This window comes from Hyla sarda, chromosome 3 (assembly GCF_029499605.1).
Source record: "Hyla sarda isolate aHylSar1 chromosome 3, aHylSar1.hap1, whole genome shotgun sequence".
Taxonomy (NCBI): domain Eukaryota; kingdom Metazoa; phylum Chordata; class Amphibia; order Anura; family Hylidae; genus Hyla; species Hyla sarda.
This window is the reverse complement of record NC_079191.1, coordinates 199,061,626-199,083,038: the sequence shown is the minus strand read 5'-3', so window position 1 is coordinate 199,083,038 and position 21,413 is coordinate 199,061,626. Positions and strand designations below refer to the sequence as shown.

Here is a 21,413-nt window from a genome sequence, read left to right as displayed (position 1 = left end):
TCACCAGAGCCCGCCGCAAAGCGGGATGGTCTTGCTGCGGCGGTAGTGACCAGGTCGTATCCCCTAGCAACGGCTCAACCTCTCTGGCTGCTGAAGATAGGCGCGGTACAAGGGAGTAGACAGAAGCAAGGTCGGACGTAGCAGAAGGTCGGGGCAGGCAGCAAGGATCGTAGTCAGGGGCAACGGCAGAAGGTCTGGAATCACAGGCAAGGAACACACAAGGAACGCTTTCTCTGGCACTAGGGCAACAAGATCCGGCGAGGGAGTGAAGGGGAAGTGAGGTGATATAGGGAAGTGCACAGGTGTAAACACTAATTGGAACCACTGCACCAATCAGCGGTGCAGTGGCCCTTTAAATCGCAAAGACCCGGCGCGCGCGCGCCCTAGGGAGCGGGGCCGCGCGCGCCGGGACAGAACTGACGGGGAGCGAGTAAGGTACGGGAGCCGGGGTGCGCATCGCGAGCGGGCGCTACCCGCATCGCGAATCGCATCCCGGCCGGAGGTGGTAACGCAGCGCCCCGGGTCCGTGGAACCGACCGGGGCGCTGCAGTGAGGGAAGTGTAGCGAGCGCTCCGGGGAGGAGCGGGGACCCGGAGCGCTCGGCGTAACAATCGTAACTGCCAACATGGAAGTCCCATTGTGGTTGTAATCACTAGGCTGGCATTCTGCTCTTACAGCCAAACTGGCCAACTTTGTATTTAACTACTATATCTTCATCTCTCATTTACAACATTCTTATTACTCAAACTTTTCTGTAACGGCAGTTTTACTACACATTTTGGATCATTTTATAAGGCTGCCAATTTATTTTTTCTAATGTTACAATGAATGCAGGATTAGAATGAGACTTTCAGCTTATGTGTTGCTGAGATAGACTTCTTTTAAACTAGACCATCTGCTAAATGTACTAAATCCAAGGGTATTCGGCAGTGCCTGCTGTATGAAAAGCTATTCAGCTGAAATGATCACATAGCTGGATCGATGTCCACTTGAGAAGTGGAGGATTGGCAGGTGATAAGTATTGGCCAATCAGCTGTGAGAAATGTGCCGTTTAAAGGAAAACTGTCACCTTGATCACCCACACTAAACCCAGTACATTGGGTTATAGTTTGGTTACCAGGAGTCCAAGGAGGTATCACTTACCAAAATCGGTCCAGTGTTTCCTTGTTTGATATTGTCCAGAGAAGTTCCGTTGCTTAATTGAGTTAATTGTGTGCAGGAGGCGGGGTCCTGCGGTCTGCCCGCCCCTGCTTCTTTCAGCCTCCTGTACTGCCGGCCCCTCTATTATCATATTGATATTCAGCAACTCAAGGTCTTGGTGACATGAGTCGCATGTCACGTGAGCGCAGCACTCAGAACAAAAAGCGCATGTGCCATTACAGTTGGCTCTCACATCCTAACGTGAGAGATGAATCTTGCGAGGGTGACTGTAAAAGAAAGGCCCATGCACTCCTTGCTCTGAGCGCTGCGCTCACGTCACTTGGATGTTGAGTCGCTGAATATTGGTGACACCTCCTTGGACTCAGTTTCCTTTAACATATAGGCCCACATTTTTACATTTGTCAGTCAAAAACGTGTCAGATTTTTGTCTCAGACTGACAGCAAACAATCACAGCTCACCTTTCATTTTTCAAATAGCTATGCTAAAAGGAAAGCTGAGCTGTGATTGGTTGCTAACTGTCTCAGATTACAATCAGACACATTTTTGTGTGTACTTTTTTTTACCAACTAGAACCTTCAAGAGAAAACAATGGCCAGATCATGATCTCTCTGGGCTAAATTTAAAGCAAAACCTTTCATGTATTGTACTTCAGCCTTATCTACTTAAAGGCATACTCCGCCCTAGAAATCTTATCCCCTATGCAAAAGGGCCGGCACCACAGCATTCTGAACACAGAAGCTTGTATCCTCCGTGTTCATGATGTCCTGCCACACCCCCTAAATTCATGTTTATGAGAGGCGGTGTGACAGCCAGTACATGGCGGTCACACCTCCTCCTATACACATGAATGGAGGGGACGTGATGGCTGTGGTCGCCAGTCATCTGGCATGGAGCTGAGTTTGCTCCGTGCATCGGATGACTGGGGTGCCACACAGAAGGTCACGGGGGGTCCAGCGGCCGGACCACCGTGAGCAGACATCTTATCGCCTATCCTTTGGATGCCTATGGGTGGAGAACTTCTTTAAATGGTGTTTCGGTGTAAAATAAGACACATCCTAAGGAAAGATATTAAAGAGGTTGTCTAGTTATTAAAAACGTATTCCCTGTCTACAGGATAAGGGCTAAGTTTCTAACCACAGTGTGTCTGACCGCTCAGCGATCATCAGAAAAAAGCTAGTCTCTTACCTCTGAGCGCTACAGCCCCCACCAGGCAAACTGGTCTTGGCAGTGAGGGCCTGTTAAGCCAATCACCAGCTGCAGTGATATCCCCACTCAGTCATTGATTGGCTGAGCAGGCAAACACTACCTAGATCAGTTTGTCTCAGAAGGTGAGTGCTAGAGCACTCAGCAATATGAGATAGGGCCCCATTATGGAGATCGTAGGGGGTCCCAGTTGTCAGATCCCCTGCGATGAGACACTTATCACATTCTGTGGATAGGGGATACATTTTCAATAACCGGACAACCCCTTTAAGGTTGTTTTTCTATTTTTTTTATTTGACTTATTATGGTGTCAAACATTCTCCTCATGGGTCTTTATAATTTTTTATTTTTTTTGCTTATTTTCTCTTCTGTGACCTGCATGATTTCAGCTGCTTGATGTATTAGTCTCCTGCCCCTCTCCTCTCCTGAATGATATTTTAAGGAAAATTTATGACAAAATTCACTTTTGATTTAGTCATAAAGTAAATCAACTAAGAAGATCACTCAGAAAAGAAATAAAAGAAGCAGAAAACTGTTCCGACAGATTCCATTTTGAGTGAGACAGAGCAACTCATTTTTATTTTTAATCTTAGACAACCCATATAATGTATATTAGGCAATTCCTATATAAACAGTCTATAATTTGTTTTGAAATGTGGGTTCATAGTAAACATTATCATTTATTAATAATCTTAGCAAAGTAGATACCATTATGTTGTTATAATGAAAACTCCAGTCAACACTTACAGTATTTTCTGTGAAGCAGTGTACTGTATAAGATGGCAGGGCAAGGATTGTATTTTTAATGGAAATCCTGACAACTGTATATTTACTCATGTAGACTTAAGAAACAACACAGTTTTTTAGATGGTTTTATGATCATGAACCATGCAGAACAGCATCCACACTAGGCTATTTTGTTTCAAAATAATGATTTTACAGAAAGCCATTTGCCTGTATTTATTAGCTTTGTTCCTGCCTGCTCTGCTGGCTAGGCACTAAACCTTATGGATTTTATGGCACCTACTTCACATGCTGTACAATTTGAAACCTAATTTGCGCTGTTATATAATTACCAATCCTGGCAGGCCCGGCAATCCTCTTGGACCAACGTCCCCCTACAAATCAAAACAATAAGAAAACAACTGGAATAATCCTTGTAAGAAAAAAACATTTACCAAGTCACTGTGAGCTTAGAAAAAAAAAGCCTCAAACTAATGTTTTTGGAGCAGTGATGATAAGAGCGGTAATTTCTATAATGAGGATGGGTTAACTGTACAAAACAAGAAGAAACGACACATTAAACACTAATCAAGTTCTTGCATTGGACAAATTAGAATTCATCATAAATTTGCATTTGTTATGAAACAGCAGTAAATGTAATAAGCACAAGGCTGATAAGATCATTATTCTTCCTGGCAGCATTCTCCATTGTATTTACTTATCTTGTACTTCTTTAAATCCACATGTTACTCACGGACATATAGTACCAGTGATAAATTATACATAAGGCCAGTGATTCATGTTAAAACACAGTGTGAAGGGTTTTGTGAGACTGGCACGTGACAAATCAAAGCAGCAAAAAGTAATTTGTGGTCTGTGACAACCACTTTATTTTTTCATGTAAAGTGCATTATTTTGCTGACACATCCATACACCTTGGGTTTATGAAAATGCAGGTTTAAAAAGCATTCTACCTATTATTTCCCATGCTATTTGTGTTATTCTCATGATAAAACATTTCAGTAAAGCCAATTTATTTATCCTCTGGGCATAAATGTTTTAATCGTAATTCATTATTCAAGTCAACACATGTTAGGTACGAATAAAATAACATCTAGCTATATGACTATATTAATGCACATTTATGATTTTTCTGCTGGTTTATGATCTTGCTCTGTGACCATGGTAGGGACATCTTGCATGTTTTTTTCGTGTTGCTTCTGATTCGGGAAACTGAAACTGCTACCTAATGTGAGGAAACTATGCTACCTAATGTGGGGAAACTATGCTACCTAATGTGGGTAAACTGAGTTACCTAATGTGGGGAAACTGCTACCTAATGTGGAAAAACTGCTTCCTAATGTGGGGAAACTGCTACCTAATATGGGGAAACTGTGCTACAAAATGTAGGGAAACTGCGCTACAAAATGTGGGCAAACTGCTCTACCTAATGTGGGGAAACTCTGCTACCTAATGTGGGTAACTTCTGTTACCTAATGTGGGAAAACTGCGCTACCTTATGTGGGGAAACTGCTACCTAATGTGGGGAAACTATGCTGCCTACCTAATGTGGGAAAACTATGCTGTTTACCTAATGTGGGGAAACTAAGCTGCCTACCTAATGTGGGAAACTATGCTGCCTACCTAATGTGGGGAAACTATGCTACCTACATTGATCCACATGGTGAAGAGGTAGGGTAGAGGTGTTGGCCACACCACGACCCCACCGCCATCTTATGTGCCTTTGTAGATGTAGGCAAACTACAACTCTCAGCATGTCCAGATTGGGCTTGCTGGGAGTTTAGTTTTGAAACATGAGGCATCTTGGTTGTAAAAAAAACACTGTATTGAAAGGATTCCAAGACAGTGTTCTACAACCAGGATGCCTCAAGGTGTTGCAAAACTACAACTCCCAGCATGCTCAGACAGCCAAAGATTGTTTAAGCAAACTAAGAGTTGCAGTTTTGCAACAGCTTGAGGTACATTAGTTGGGTAACACTGCCTTAGATGCCTTCCAAGGCAGTGTATCACAACCAGGTTGCCTCCAGGTGTTGCAAAACTACAACTCCCAATATGCCTAGACAGCCAAAGGCTGTTTGAGCATGCTGAGAGTTATAGTTTTGCAACAGCTGAAGGCACCCTGGTTGGGAAACACTCACCTACTGTCATACTGGGCTACCTAACTTATCTACATATATGCCTACCTAACTGCCTAGCAACATACCTGACTACCTACCTACTTACCTAAAAAAAAACTGGCTACCAAACTTCCTGGCTAGTTACCTACCTACATACCCGACTACTTGGCTATCTATGTGCCCATTTTTACTGAGTGGGACACCAAGGGGGCACTTTTTATAGTGTGGAGGTCTATATATGGGGAGATTGTGTAGAGGAGGGCAAGGGCACTGGAGGGCACTGGAAAAATGCAGAATCTAACATGTTTGTCCTGCAGATGTCGAAGAGATAAAGTTTTTGCTGGAAGAAGCCGTCATCATGGTCTAATCAGAAGAGAAGAAGAATCATGGAGAAGAAAAGGAAAGAGAACTCTGCTGATCAGAAAATACACCATCTGTGAGTCCCTAGATGTAATTTTATGTCTACATTCACACGTGCATATTTTCTGTTGCAGATTTGCTTTAGTAGATTTTTCTGCCCACTACCTCTATATGGTCCTGTATATAATCACATATGGAATACAGAGCCTGTGTGCATCTGGTATATACCTCTATATGGCCCTGTATATAATCACTTATTTTCTATACAGATCCTGTGTACAGCTGGTATCTACCTCTGTATGGTGAATGCATTTGGGAATATGGTCTTTTGTATAGTTCATTTTATTCAGTAACAAAAATAGTGCTATTAGTCAGTGGTAATGGTGGAGGTGGTCATTGTATGGTGGTATTATTTGTTCCTACTGGTAACACACAAAACTAGTAGTGTGCATCTGTGCACATGCTTAATTTGTTTGGAATTTTTGCTTTTTGTACTGGTATTATTGGTAATATTGGTCTTAGATTTGGCTAGATATAGTCACTAACAGTATGGGGGTAATATGCATGGTGATCTTTCTCCTTGTATACTGTGCACGATTGGGTGTGAATGAGGGCGTGGTTAGGGGTCATGACTGGGGCATGGTTAGGGACGTGACTGGGGCATGGTTAGGGGCCATGGCTTGGGCTATGGGCTCTAGCCCCCTGTCTTTTGCAGACCTAGCAACACCTCTGCTCACAACTAAGAAAGGTGAGTGCAGTGCTAAGCCCCTTCCTATGGCCCTGGTGTGAAGAGCTGCTGGAGGGGTCCTGCAGTAACTACTGTGTGTGTTTATGTGCAGAGGGTTGAGGAATTCTTAGACTTGCTGTAACTAAATTCTTCAATTAATTCAGGAGGTGTAAATGTATTTAGGGGTCTGGGGGGACAACAAACTTTGAAGTCTTCAAGAGAAGTTGTCAGATTGGTCTGAACCAGATGGAGAAGAAAAGGAAAAGAGAACAACTTCAGTCAGAGAAGAAGCTTCCTGTGAGACACTGGATTATAGAGTTGCTGTTCACACTATTAACATGTACTAAATAATTGTATTGAGAAAACAATTCAGGAGTATCTTAGAACTCTGTGTTGTAAAAAAAATAAGCCCTGGTCTACATGGAGGCTTTTTGGTACACAGGTATCAATTAGTAGCCCCAAAAATTATTTTTGTAGCACAGAGTTGTGCTACATTTAAGGGAGTGGTAAAGGAAGCTGACCAAGTAAAGCAGAACTTGCAGCAGCACAACATGAAAGCAAAGCCTATGATACAGTTATATAAAGAGACGTTTATTAGAAATTAGACTTAAAGAGTAGCTCCCACCATCCTTTTTTTTTTTTTTTTTTCTGTTCCTGGCTATTGCCAATCTATCCCTAACCCCCTCCCTGCCTTAATTTTTTTGAACTATATAAAAAATGCCTTTTTGTCTGCCTGGTAGTGTGCTCACTTACCAGACAGACTTCCCCAGCATGCGAGATGTCACTGATGCCTGCTGGGGCCGACACTTCCACCCTTAGTTCACCTATACAGGGTGCCTCCAGCTGTTTCACCACTACAAGTCCCAGCTTGCCCTGACATCTATTGGCTGTCAGGGCATGCTGGGAGTTGTAGTGGCGAAACAGCTGGAGCACCCTGTGTTGAAAACAATAAGTTAGGGCCATGGCCGCAAATGCTACCCCATTCCCCCGCCCCCCCCCATGTTGAAAACACAGAACCCCGCTCCCCCCGTGTTGAAAAACCCTCCCCCTGCCTCCCCCTGTGTTGAAAATCCCGAACCCCGCTCCCCCTTTGTTGAAAACCCCGAACCCCGCTCTCCCTTAACCCCCCTTGTTGAAAACCTCAAACCCCGCTCTTCCCAAGTGCAGGGTCCTTAGGCAGCAGCAGTGGCGTGTAAATGCCGGCTGGCGTGTGTGACCAGGGAGCCAATGTGCTCTCAGTGCTCCCTCCCGCTGTTACGCCGAGCGCTCCGGGTCCCCGCTCCTCCCCGGAGCGCTCGCAACACCCTCGCTACGGCAGCGCCCCGGTCGGATCCACTGACCGGGTGCGCTGCGATACCGCCTCCAGCCGGGATGCGATTCGCGATGCGGGTGGCGCCCGCTCGTGATGCGCACCCCGGCTCCCGTACCTGACTCGCTCTCTGTCGGTCCTGTCCCGGCGCGCGCTGCCCCGCTCCCTAGGGCGCGCGCGCGCCGGGTCTCTGCGATTTAAAGGGCCACTGCGCCACTGATTGGCGCAGTGGTTCTAATTAGTGTGTTCACCTGTGCACTCCCTATGTATACCTCACTTCCCCTTCACTCCCTCGCCGGATCTTGTTGCCATCGTGCCAGTGAAAGCGTTTCCTTGTGTGTTCCTAGCCTGTGTTCCAGACCTCCTGCCGTTGCCCCTGACTACGATCCTTGCTGCCTGCCCCGACCTTCTGCTACGTCCGACCTTGCTCTTGCCTACTCCCTTGTACCGCGCCTATCTTCAGCAGTCAGAGAGGTTGAGCCGTTGCTAGTGGATACGACCTGGTTACTACCGCCGCTGCAAGACCATCCCGCTTTGCGGCGGGCTCTGGCGAAAACCAGTAGTAACTTAGAACCGGTCCACTAGCACGGTCCACGCCAATCCCTCTCTGGCACAGAGGATCCACCTCTTGCCAGCCGAATCGTGACAGTAGATCCGGCCATGGATCCCGCTGAAGTTCCTTTGCCAGTTGTCGCCGACCTCACCACGGTGGTCGCCCAGCAGTCACAAGAGATAGCGCAACAAGGCCATCAGCTGTCTCAACTGACCGTGATGCTACAGCAGCTACTACCACAGCTTCAGCAATCATCTCCTCCGCCAGCTCCTGCACCTCCTCCGCAGCGAGTGGCCGCCTCCGGCCTACGACTATCCCTGCCGGATAAATTTGATGGGGACTCTAAGTTTTGCCGTGGCTTTCTTTCACAATGTTCCCTGCACTTGGAGATGATGTCGGACCAGTTTCCTACTGAAAGGTCTAAGGTGGCTTTCGTAGTCAGCCTTCTGTCTGGGAAAGCTCTGTCATGGGCCACACCGCTCTGGGACCGCAATGACCCCGTCACTGCCTCTGTACACTCCTTCTTCTCGGAAATTCGAAGTGTCTTTGAGGAACCTGCCCGAGCCTCTTCTGCTGAGACTGCCCTACTGAACCTGGTCCAGGGTAATTCTTCCGTTGGCGAGTACGCCATTCAATTCCGTACTCTGGCTTCCGAACTATCCTGGAATAATGAGGCCCTCTGCGCGACCTTTAAAAAAGGCCTATCCAGCAACATTAAAGATGTTCTGGCCGCACGAGAAATTCCTGCTAACCTACATGAACTCATTCATCTAGCCACTCGCATTGACATGCGTTTTTCCGAAAGGCGTCAGGAGCTCCGCCAGGATATGGACTTTGTTCGCACGAGGCGTTTTTTCTCCCCGGCTCCTCTCTCCTCTGGTCCTCTGCAATCCGTTCCTGTGCCTCCCGCCGTGGAGGCTATGCAAGTTGACCGGTCTCGCCTGACACCTCAAGAGAGGACACGACGCCGCATGGAGAATCTCTGCCTGTACTGTGCCGGTACCGAACACTTCCTGAAGGATTGTCCTATCCGTCCTCCCCGCCTGGAAAGACGTACGCTGACTCCGCACAAAGGTGAGACAGTCCTTGATGTCAACTCTGCTTCTCCACGTCTTACTGTGCCTGTGCGGATATCTGCCTCTACCTTCTCCTTCTCTACTATGGCCTTCTTGGATTCCGGATCTGCAGGAAATTTTATTTTGGCCTCCCTCATCAACAGGTTCAACATCCCGGTGACCAGTCTCGCCAGACCCCTCTACATCAATTGTGTTAGCAATGAAAGATTGGACTGTACCATACGTTTCCGCACGGAGCCCCTCCTAATGTGCATCGGTCCTCATCACGAAAAAATTGAATTTTTGGTCCTCCCCAATTGCACTTCCGAAATTCTCCTTGGACTACCATGGCTTCAACGCCATTCCCCAACCCTTGATTGGTCCACAGGGGAGATCAAGAGCTGGGGTACCTCTTGTTCCAAGGACTGCCTTAAACCGGTTCCCAGTACTCCCTGCCGTGACCCTGTGGTTCCCCCTGTAACCGGTCTCCCTAAGGCCTATATGGACTATGCTGACATATTCTGCAAAAAACAAGCTGAGACTTTACCTCCTCACAGGCCTTATGACTGTCCTATTGACCTCCTCCCGGGCACTACTCCTCCCCGGGGCAGAATTTATCCTCTGTCCGCCCCAGAGACTCTTGCTATGTCCGAATACATCCAGGAAAATGTAAAAAAGGGCTTTATCCGCAAATCCTCCTCTCCTGCCGGAGCTGGATTTTTCTTTGTGTCCAAAAAAGATGGCTCCCTACGTCCTTGCATTGACTACCGCGGACTTAATAAAATCACGGTAAAGAACCGCTACCCCCTTCCTCTTATCTCTGAACTCTTTGATCGCCTTCAAGGTGCCCACATCTTTACCAAACTGGACTTAAGAGGTGCTTATAATCTCATCCGCATCAGGGAGGGGGACGAATGGAAAACTGCATTTAACACTAGAGATGGACACTTTGAGTATCTGGTCATGCCCTTTGGCCTGTGCAACGCCCCTGCCGTCTTCCAAGACTTTGTTAATGAAATTTTTTGTGATCTCTTATATTCCTGTGTTGTTGTGTATCTGGACGATATTCTGATTTTTTCTGTCAACTTAGAAGAACACCGCCAGCATGTCCGCATGGTTCTTCAGAGACTTCGAGACAATCAACTTTATGCCAAAATGGAGAAATGTCTGTTTGAATGTCAATCTCTTCCTTTCCTAGGATACTTGGTCTCTGGCCAGGGGCTACAAATGGACCCAGATAAACTCTCTGCCGTCTTAGATTGGCCACGCCCCTCCGGACTCCGTGCTATCCAACGTTTTTTGGGGTTCGCCAATTATTACAGACAATTTATTCCACATTTTTCCACCATTGTGGCTCCTATCGTGGCTTTAACCAAGAAGAATGCCAATCCTAAGTCATGGCCTCCTCAAGCGGAAGACGCTTTTAAACGGCTCAAGTCTGCCTTTTCTTCTGCCCCCGTGCTCTCCAGACCTGACCCATCTAAACCCTTCCTATTGGAGGTTGATGCCTCCTCAGTGGGAGCTGGAGCGGTCCTTCTACAAAAAAATTCTTCCGGGCATGCTGTTACTTGTGGTTTTTTTTCTAGGACCTTCTCTCCGGCGGAGAGGAACTACTCCATCGGGGATCGAGAGTTACTGGCCATTAAATTAGCACTTGAGGAATGGAGGCATCTGCTGGAGGGATCAAAATTTCCAGTTATTATTTACACCGATCACAAGAATCTCTCCTATCTCCAGTCTGCCCAACGGCTGAATCCTCGCCAGGCCAGGTGGTCTCTGTTCTTTGCTCGGTTTAATTTTGAAATTCATTTTCGCCCTGCCGACAAGAACATTAGGGCCGATGCTCTCTCTCGTTCCTCGGATGCCTCGGAAGTAGAGCTCTCTCCGCAACACATCATTCCTCCTGACTGCCTGATCTCCACTTCTCCAGCCTCCATCAGGCAAACTCCTCCAGGGAAGACCTTCGTCTCTCCACGCCAACGCCTCGGAATCCTCAAATGGGGTCACTCCTCCCACCTCGCAGGCCATGCGGGCATCAAAAAATCCTTGCAACTCATCTCTCGTTTTTATTGGTGGCCGACTCTGGAGACGAATGTTGCTGATTTTGTGCGGGCCTGCACTGTCTGTGCCCGAGATAAGACTCCTCACCAGAAGCCTGCTGGTTTCCTTCATCCTCTGCCTGTCCCCGAACAGCCTTGGACTCTGATTGGTATGGACTTTATTACAGACTTACCCCCATCCCGTGGCAACACTGTTGTTTGGGTGGTCGTTGATCGATTTTCCAAGATGGCACATTTTATTCCTCTTCCTGGTCTTCCTTCAGCACCTCAGTTGGCAAAACAATTTTTTGTACACATTTTTCGTCTTCACGGTTTACCTACGCAGATCGTCTCGGATAGAGGCGTCCAATTCGTGTCAAAATTCTGGAGGGCTCTTTGTAAACAACTCAAGATTAAATTAAACTTTTCTTCTGCTTATCATCCTCAATACAATGGGCAAGTACAAAGAATTAACCAAGTCCTGGGTGACTATTTACGGCATTTTGTTTCCTCCCGCCAGGATGACTGGGCGGATCTTCTACCATGGGCCGAATTCTCGTACAACTTCAGAGTCTCTGAATCTTCTTCCAAATCTCCATTTTTCGTGGTGTACGGCCGTCACCCTCTTCCCCCCCTCCCTACTCCCTTGCCTTCTGGCCTGCCCGCTGTGGATGAAATAACTCGTGATCTTTCCACCATATGGAAAGAGACCCAAAATTCTCTCTTACAGGCTTCTTCACGCATGAAAAAGTTTGCCGATAAGAAAAGAAGAGCTCCCCCCATCTTCTCTCCCGGAGACAAGGTATGGCTCTCCGCTAAATATGTCCGCTTCCGTGTCCCCAGCTACAAATTGGGACCCCGCTATCTTTGTCCTTTCAAAATCTTGTGCCAAATTAATCCTGTCTCTTACAAACTTCTTCTTCCTCCTTCTCTTCGTATTCCTAATGCCTTTCATGTCTCTCTTCTTAAACCACTCATCATCAACCGTTTCTCTCCCAAACTTGTTTCTCCCACTCCTGTTTCCGGTTCTTCTGACATCTTTTCTGTAAAGGAGATACTGGCCTCCAAAAAGGTCAGAGGAAAAACTTTTTTTTTGGTTGACTGGGAAGGCTGTGGTCCTGAAGAGAGATCCTGGGAACCTGAGGACAATATCCTAGATAAAAGTCTGGTCCTCAGGTTCTCAGGTTCCAAGAAGAGGGGGAGACCCAAGGGGGGGGTACTGTTACGCCGAGCGCTCCGGGTCCCCGCTCCTCCCCGGAGCCCTCGCAACACCCTCGCTACGGCAGCGCCCCGGTCGGATCCACTGACCGGGTGCGCTGCGATACCGCCTCCAGCCGGGATGCGATTCGCGATGCGGGTGGCGCCCGCTCGCGATGCGCACCCCGGCTCCCGTACCTGACTCGCTCTCCGTCGGTCCTGTCCCGGCGCGCGCGGCCCCGCTCCCTAGGGCGCGCGTGCGCCGGGTCTCTGCGATTTAAAGGGCCACTGCGCCACTGATTGGCGCAGTGGTTCTAATTAGTGTGTTCACCTGTGCACTCCCTATGTATACCTCACTTCCCCTTCACTCCCTCGCCGGATCTTGTTGCCATCGTGCCAGTGAAAGTGTTTCCTTGTGTGTTCCTAGCCTGTGTTCCAGACCTCCTGCCGTTGCCCCTGACTACGATCCTTGCTGCCTGCCCCGACCTTCTGCTACGTCCGACCTTGCTCTTGCCTACTCCCTTGTACCGCGCCTATCTTCAGCAGTCAGAGAGGTTGAGCCGTTGCTAGTGGATACGACCTGGTTACTACCGCCGCTGCAAGACCATCCCGCTTTGCGGCGGGCTCTGGCGAAAACCAGTAGTAACTTAGAACCGGTCCACTAGCACGGTCCACGCCAATCCCTCTCTGGCACAGAGGATCCACCTCTTGCCAGCCGAATCGTGACACCCGCCTGTCTGATTGACAGGCAGGGAGCATGCGCAGGCTGAATGAATTAGGACCGATTGCCTGGCCGGCATTTGTCCGAATTCAAGCGTGACCTCACGCCAGCCTGCAGCCGGCCATTAGGAGAAATACCCCTAGTGGCAGGTTTTCAAAATTAAAATAAACTATTTTAATTAAAAAAAAAAATAATGAGTCTATATTAGAGATATGTTGTAGTACATATGTACTGCAACGTATCCAAAAAAAAGGTTGGTGACAGTGCCCATTTAAAGGTAATCTATCAGCAGATTTTACCATAGGTAACTGCACACAGTACACACGGTAAACAGGTGACACAGCCGTTTTGTACAACTTTGTACCATCCAAACTCCTCCTTTTAAAAATACACTTTAATTACAAACAGGTGCATTAAAAAGTGTCTATGCATATATACCAGGCATAGTGCTTCTGTCTGTATCATTAGTTTTGTATCTTTGTCCAGCAATTATTTTTGGTAATCACCTCCTGAATCCATTAACCTAGATGTAGCAAGCAAGACTACCTTTACCAGTTTAAATGTATCTAAGAGACTCAGCAAACCATAAATATAGCAATTGTATTGTCTTGCCTATGTAGTAATAACATATTTGCATATAACCGCATAAACCACATATGATGTCTTGCATGTAATGAACTCATTTATAAGTGTCTCATGTGCACCTAATTCCACTCTCCTACTCTTATACAGATGGCTACAATGGTTACAATTGCTGCACTTGTGATTCCCTTTAACCCCTTAAGGACACATGACGTTCTCATACGTCTCCATTTCCGAGTCCTTAAGGACACATGACGTATGAGAACGTCATGTGTTTTACCGGCCCCCCGCAACCATCTGGAGCGGAGCCGGTGCCCGATGCCTGCTGAAATCGTTCACTAGGCATCATGATGACCCCCCATGTCGGCGATGGCCGCAGATCGCTGGACAATTCAGTCCAGCGATCTGCGGCGGATCCCGGGTCAATCGGGTCTCCAGTGACCCGGTGACCCGGAATTATTGGCTGAACAGCCAGAGCCAGCAGGGGTGAGGTGGCACTGGTGCCACCTCACGATCGCCCTGATTCGTCGGCCGGATTACCGGCCGACCAATCAGGGCGCCTGCTGCGGGTGTCACTCCCGCAACCTGCTCCGCCCCTCTTCCGGAGGACGTGAGCGGGTGCGGGACGTGCACCCCGGGTGCTGGGGACCCCGATCCCCGGCGCCCCTGTTGGAATCGGGGCCCCAGGAGCAGCGGCGGCGGCGGAGACGACGAGGGACTGACCTGTGCGGCGAGGATTGTTGGAGGTGAGTGACAGCCTCCTGCTGTTGCTTAGCAACAGCTCCCAGCATGCAAAAAGGGCGTGCTGGGAGCTGTAGTTATGCAACAGCAGGAGGCAGACCACCACAACTCCCAGCATTCCCTTATGGGCATGCTGGGACTTGTAGTTTTGCAACAGCTGGAGTCACATTCTTTTTATGGAAAAGTGTACCTTCAGCTGTTGTGTAACTACAACTCCCAGCTTGCACAATCAGCTAAAGTGCATGCTGGGAGTTGTAGTGGTGCATCTGGTGGTTGCATAACTACAACTCCCAGCATGCCCGTTGGCTGTCAGTGACTGCTGAGAGTTGTAGTTTTGCAACAGCTGAAGGCACACTGAGTTAAGTAGAAAACCAGTGTGTCTCCAGCTGTTGCATAACTACAATCCCCAGCATCCCCAGCCAAAGTAGTAGGCCTCCAGCTGTTGCATAACTACAAGACCCAGCATGCCCTTCCGCTGTCCGTACATGCTGGGGGTTGTAGCTTTTGCACCAGCTGAAGGCACACTGGTTGCAAAACACTGAGTTTGTTACCAAACTCGGTGTTTCACAACCAGTGTGCCTCCAGCTGTTGCAAAACTACAACTCCCAGCATGCACTGATAGACCGTACATGCTGGGAGTTGTAGTTTTGCAACAGGTGGATGTTCCCCCCCCCCCCCCCCCCAATGTGAATGTACAGGGTACACTCACATGGGCGGAGGATTACAGTAAGTATTCGGCTGCAAGTTTGAGGTGCAGCAAAATTTCTGCCGCAGCTCAAACTGCCAGCGAGAAACTTCTGTGAACCCCCGCCCATGCGACTGTACCCTAAAAACACTACACTACACTAACACAAAATAAAATAAAAAGTAAAAAACACTACATATACACATACCCCTACACAGCCCCCCTCCCCTCCCCAATAAAAATGAAAAACATCTGGTACGCCACTGCTTCCAAAACGGAGCCTCCAGCTGTTGCAAAACAACTACTCCCAGTATTGCCAGATAGCCGTTGACTGTCTAGGCATGCAGGGAGTTTTACTACAGCTGGAGGCACCCTGTTTGGGAATCACTGGCGTAGAATACCCCTATGTCCACCCCTATGCAAGTCCCTAATTTAGGCCTCAAATGCGCATGGCGCTCTCACTTTGGAGCCCTGTCGTATTTCAAGGCAACAGTTTAGGGTCACATATGGGGTATTGCCGTACTCGGGAGAAATTGCCTAACAAATTTTGGGGGGTATTTTCTGCTATTACCCTTTTAAAAAATGTTAAATTTTTGGGAAAACAAGCATTTTAGGTAAAAAAAATATATATTTTTTTACATATGCAAAAGTCGTGAAACACCTGTAGGGTATTAAGGTTCAAACTACCCCTTGTTACTTTCCCTGAGGGGTCTAGTTTCCAAAATGGTATGCCATGTGTTTTTTTTTGCTGTCCTGGCACCATAGGGGCTTCCTAAATGCAGCATGCCCCCAGAGCAAAATTCGCTTTCAAAAAGCCAAATGTGACTCTTTCTCTTCTGAGACCTGTAGTGCGCCAGCAGAGCACTTTTCACCCCCATATGGGGTGTTTTCTGAATCGGGAGAAATTGGGCTTCAAATTTTGGGGGGTATTTTCTGCTATTACCCTTTTTAAAAATGTAAACATTTAGGGAAAACAAGCATTTTAGGTAAAACATTTTTTTTTTTTTTTTACATATGCAAAAGTCGTGAAACACCTGTAGGGCATTAAGGTTCACATTACCCCTTGTTACGTTCCCCGAGGGGTCTAGTTTCCAAAATGGTATGCTATGTGTTTTTTTTTTGCTGTTCTGGCACCATAGGGGCTTCCTAAATGCGGCATGCCCCCAGAGCAAATTTTCCTTCAAAAAAGCCAAATGTGACTCATTCTCTTCTGAGACCTGTAGTGCGCCAGCAGAGCACTTTTCACCCCCATGCGAGGTGTTTTCTGTATTGGGAGAAATTGGGCTTCAAATTTTGGGGGGTATTTTCTGCTATTACCCTTTTTAAAAATTTAAAATTTTTGGGAAACCAAGCATTTTAGGTAAAATATATATATATATTTTTTTACATATGCAAAAGTCGTGAATCACCTGTAGGGTATTAAGGTTCACTTTACCCCTTGTTACGTTCCCTGAGGGGTCTAGTTTCCAAAATGGTATGCCATGTGTTTTTTTTTGCTGTCCTGGCACCATAGGGGCTTCCTAAATGCGGCATGCCCCCCAAAAACCATTTGTCGCTCCTTCCCTTTTGAGCCCTCTACTGCGCCCGATGAAAAATTAACATAGACATATGAGGTATGTGCTTACTCGAGAGAAATTGGGTTTCAAATACAAGTAAAAATTTTCTCCTTTTACCCCTTACAAAAATTCAAAAATTGGGTCTACAAGAACATGCGAGTGTAAAAAATGAAGATTTTGAATTTTCTCCTTCACTTTGCTGCTATTCCTGTGAAACACCTAAAAGGTTAAAACACTTACTGAATGTCATTTTGAATACTTTGGGGGATGTAGTTTTTATAATGAGGTCTTTTATGGGGTATTTCTAATATGAAGACCCTTCAAATCCACTTCAAACCTGAACTGGTCCCTGAAAAATAGCGAGTTTGAAAATTTTGTGAAAAATCGGAAAATTGCTGCTGAACTTTGAAGCCCTCTGGTGTCTTCCAAAAGTAAAAACTCATAAATTTTATGATGCAAACATAAAGTATACATATTGTATATGTGAACCCAAAAAATATATATTTTGAATATCCATTTTCCTTACAAGAGGAGAGCTTCAAAGTTAGAAAAATGCAAAATTTTCATTTTTTTCATCAAATTTTGGGATTTTTCACCAAGAAAGGATGCAAGTTACCATAAAATTTTACCACTAAGTTAAAGTAGAATATGTCACGAAAAAACAATCTCGGAATCAGAATGATAACTAAAAGCATTCCAGAGTTATTAATGTTTAAAGTGACAGTGGTCAGAATTGCAAAAAACGCTCCGGTCCTTAAGGTGTAAAATGGCCTGGTCCTTAAGGGGTTAAAGGGGTACTCCGGTGGAAAACTTTTTTTTATTTTTTCCATGAACCGGTGCCAGGAAGTTAAACATATTTGGAAATTACTTCTATAAAAACATATTAATCCTTTCAGTACTTTTTAGCAGCTGTTTGCCACAGAGGAAAATCTTCATTTTTTGAATTTATTTTTTGTGTTGTCCACAAGGCTCTCTGCTGTCACCTGATGCCCATATCAGGAACTGTCTAGAGCAGGAGAAAATCCCCATAGCAAACCTATGCTACTCTGGACAGTTCCTGACACGGACAGAGGTGTCAGCAGAGAGCACTGTGGACAACACAAAAAAGAAATTCAAAAAGTAAAGAATTTCCTCTGCAGCATACAGCTGCTAAAAAGTACTAAAAGGATGAAGATTTTTTTTTATAGAAGTTATTTACAAATCTATTTAACTTTCTGGCACCAGTTCATAAAAAAAAAAAAGTTTTCCACCGGAGTACCCCTTTAAGTCATTGTTTCTCTAGCCACTTCATATTGGGTGTTTTGTTCTTAAACCATCACTTGACACGCACATCTCTTCAATTGTTACATCACCTAAAAGACAAAGGTTTATGCTTAGCTACAGCCTTAAGGCGTTTGTCCTTCGCTATGAATTGCTAAACATATAGCATTACCCATAAGACTATGCTCAAAAGTAAAAACAAGACTGTTATCTTTCTTACGTGTTTTATTCTCTCTGTTAATTAACATGGTTCAATTAAGATTTTCAGCTCTCAATTTGCCCCATTGTAAAAAATTGAGAGATGAACTACTGAAGGGGTGCTTTAAGAACAAAATGTACAATATGGATTGGTTAGAAACAGTGGCGTAGCTATAGAGGTCGCAAAGGTCGCCATTGCGACCGGGCCCCTTAGCAGGGCGGGCCCCCAGGCACAGACCCAGGTCCCGGGGCTGCCAGTACCAGGCCAGGCGCTAGCCTCAATCCTCCGCCCTTCCCCTCCTCTGCTGAGGTCCCGGGCCTGAAGGGGAGGCTTGTGGCAGCGGCGCTGCGAGTACCAGTCCCGGCGCGGCACAATCCCCCCTTCTACCACAACCCCTAAGTACAGACCATAATGTTGCCGAGACATACACCCCCTCCTCCCCTGTGTATGTATGTACTGTATGTATGATGTATGTATGATGTTTGTGTATGTATGGTGTATGTATGATGTGCATATATGTACTGTATGTATGGTGTATGTATGATGTGCATATATGTACTGTATGTATGGTGTATGCATGATGTGCATATATGTACTGTATGTATGGTGTATGTATGATGTGCATATATGTACTGTATGTATGGTGTATGTATGATGTGCATATATGTACTGTATGTATGGTGTAGGTATGATGTGTGTAAATGTACTGTATGTATGGTGTGTGTATGGTGTGTGTAAATGTACTGTATGTATATGATGTGTGTGTATGTACTGTGTGTATGGTGTATGTATGATGTGGTTATATGTACTGTATGTATGGTGTATGTATGCGTATGTAATGTATGTATGATGTGTGTATGTACTGTATGTATGGTGTATGTATGATGTGCATATATGTACTGTATGTATCGTGTATGTATGATGTGCATATATGTACTGTATGTATGGTGTATGTATGATGTGTTTAAATGTACTGTATGTATGGTGTGTGTAAATGTACTGTATGTATGGTGTGTGTATCATGTGTGTGTATGTACTGTATGTATGGTGTATGTATGATGTGGTTATATGTACTGTATGTATGGTGTATGTATGATGTGTGTATGTACTGTATGTATGGTGTATGTATGTTGTGTGTGTATGTAATGTATGTATGGTGTATGTATGATGAGTGTATGTACTGTATGTATGGTGTATGTATGATGTGTGTATGTACTATGTGTATGGTGTATGTATGATGTGTGTGTGTAAATGTACTGTGTGTATGGTGTATGTATGATGTGGTTATATGTACTGTATGTATGATGTGTGTATATGTACTGTATGTATGGTGTATGTATGATGTGTGTGTATGTACTGTATGTATGGTGTATGTATGATGTGTGTGTATGTACTGTATGTATGGTGTATGTATGATGTGTGTATGGTGTTTGAATGATGTGTGTAAGCAACATGTATGTATGTATGATGAGTGGAGATGTGTGTAAGCTAGAAGGATGTATATATGATGTGTGGAGATGTATTTTGCGGGGGTATTTGGAGGCGGCGGGTGTGTATATGATGTGTTTATGTATGATGTGTGTGTATGTATGCATTATGCATGTAGGGGGATGTGGCGTGTGTATGTATGATGTGTGTATGTACTGTATGTATGATGTATGAAAGATGTGTGTGTATGAATGGTGTGTGTATGAAAGATATATGTGTGTAAGCAAGATGTATGTATGGAGATGTGTGTAAGGTAGAAGGATGTCTGTATGATGTGTGGAGATGTATTATGCGGGGAGATCTCGAGGTGGCAGGTGTATGCATGATATGTGTTTATGTATAATGTATGTGTGTGTATGATGTGCGTGTATATGTATGTATTATGCATGTGTGTGTGGGAGGGGCGGAGGGGGGGGGGGTGTAGGAGGTGCCGGCATGTGTTCGTATGATGTGTGTATGTTTCATAGATGTGTGTAAGCTAGATGTGTGCGTGTATGTGTGTGTATTTGTGATGTGTGTATGTATGATAGATGTGTGTAAGCTAGATGGATGTATCTATGATGTGTGGATGTATGATGTATGTGAATGTATGATGGATGTGTGGATGATAGATGTATGTATGAATGAGAGGTGTGTGTATGTATGATAGATAGGTGTATGCTGTGTATATGTATCATACATCTATCATACACGCAAATATCATAACCATACATCTACCATACATACACCAGTCTCATACACATCTATCATACATAAATACATATATTGTTCATTAATGTGGGGGGACAGGAGGTGATTGGATATGGATCAGACTTTGGGGTCTGGAGAATTTGACAGGGGAGCCTAGAGCAGAATTCTGGGGTCTGGGGAGGGGGCAGAGGAGCCTGGAGAGGACATAATGGTCTAGGGAGGGGGGAAGAGGAGCACATAGGAGGACTTATGGGTCTGGGAGGAAAGTGGGGTTGGAACAGAGGAGCCAGGAGGAGGACAGAGCGGTCTGAAGGAGGACAGGTGTGATTTAGCTAAACTGAGAAGAAACAGTGTGTAACAATATTATTATTATGGAGGGATTATTATATTTGGAAGGTAGTGTGTGGCAGGGTTATATTCAGAGGGTACTGTGTATAGCATGGTTATTTTTGAGGGTTTATATTCAGGGGTACAGTGTGTGGAAGTATTATATTCAGGGGTACAGTGGGTGGCAGTATTACGTTCATGGGCACTGTGTGGCAGTATTATATTCAGAGGGTATGGTGTGTGGTAGTATTATATTCAGAGAGCACAGTGTGTGGTAGTATTATATTGAGAGAGCACAGTGTGTGGCAATATTTTATTCAGGGGTAACAGGAGGTGGCAATTTTATATTTGGGGGTACAGTGGGTGGCAGTATTATATGCAGGAGGTACAGTGTATGGTAGTTTTATATTCAGGGGATACAGTATATGGCAGTATTATATTCAGGGGGTACAGTGTGTGGCAGTATTATATTCAGGGGGTACAGTAGCTGGCAGTATTATATTCATGGGGTACAGTGTGGCAGGATTATATTCAGGGGATGCAGTGTATGGCAGTATTATATTCAGGGGGTACAGTAAATGGCAGTATTATATGCAGGAGTACAGTGGATGGTAGTTTTATATTCAAGGCATACAATGTGTGGCAGTATTATATTCAGGGGGTGCAGTATTTAGCAGAATTATAATGATTATTGTCTT

General features: G+C 45.6%; 1 protein-coding gene across 6 annotated transcripts in view; it reads right to left on the bottom strand.

The window, feature by feature from the left end:
- Positions 1 to 21,413, bottom strand: part of COL19A1 (collagen type XIX alpha 1 chain) — a 1,011,804-nt gene that overhangs the window by 329,087 nt on the left and 661,304 nt on the right. For all 6 annotated transcript variants that reach the window (XM_056565831.1, XM_056565835.1, XM_056565834.1 and 3 more), the window contains exon 20: positions 3,442 to 3,483. In XM_056565831.1, the coding sequence (XP_056421806.1) occupies positions 3,442 to 3,483 (42 nt within the window). The remainder of the gene's footprint in view (positions 1 to 3,441; positions 3,484 to 21,413) is intronic.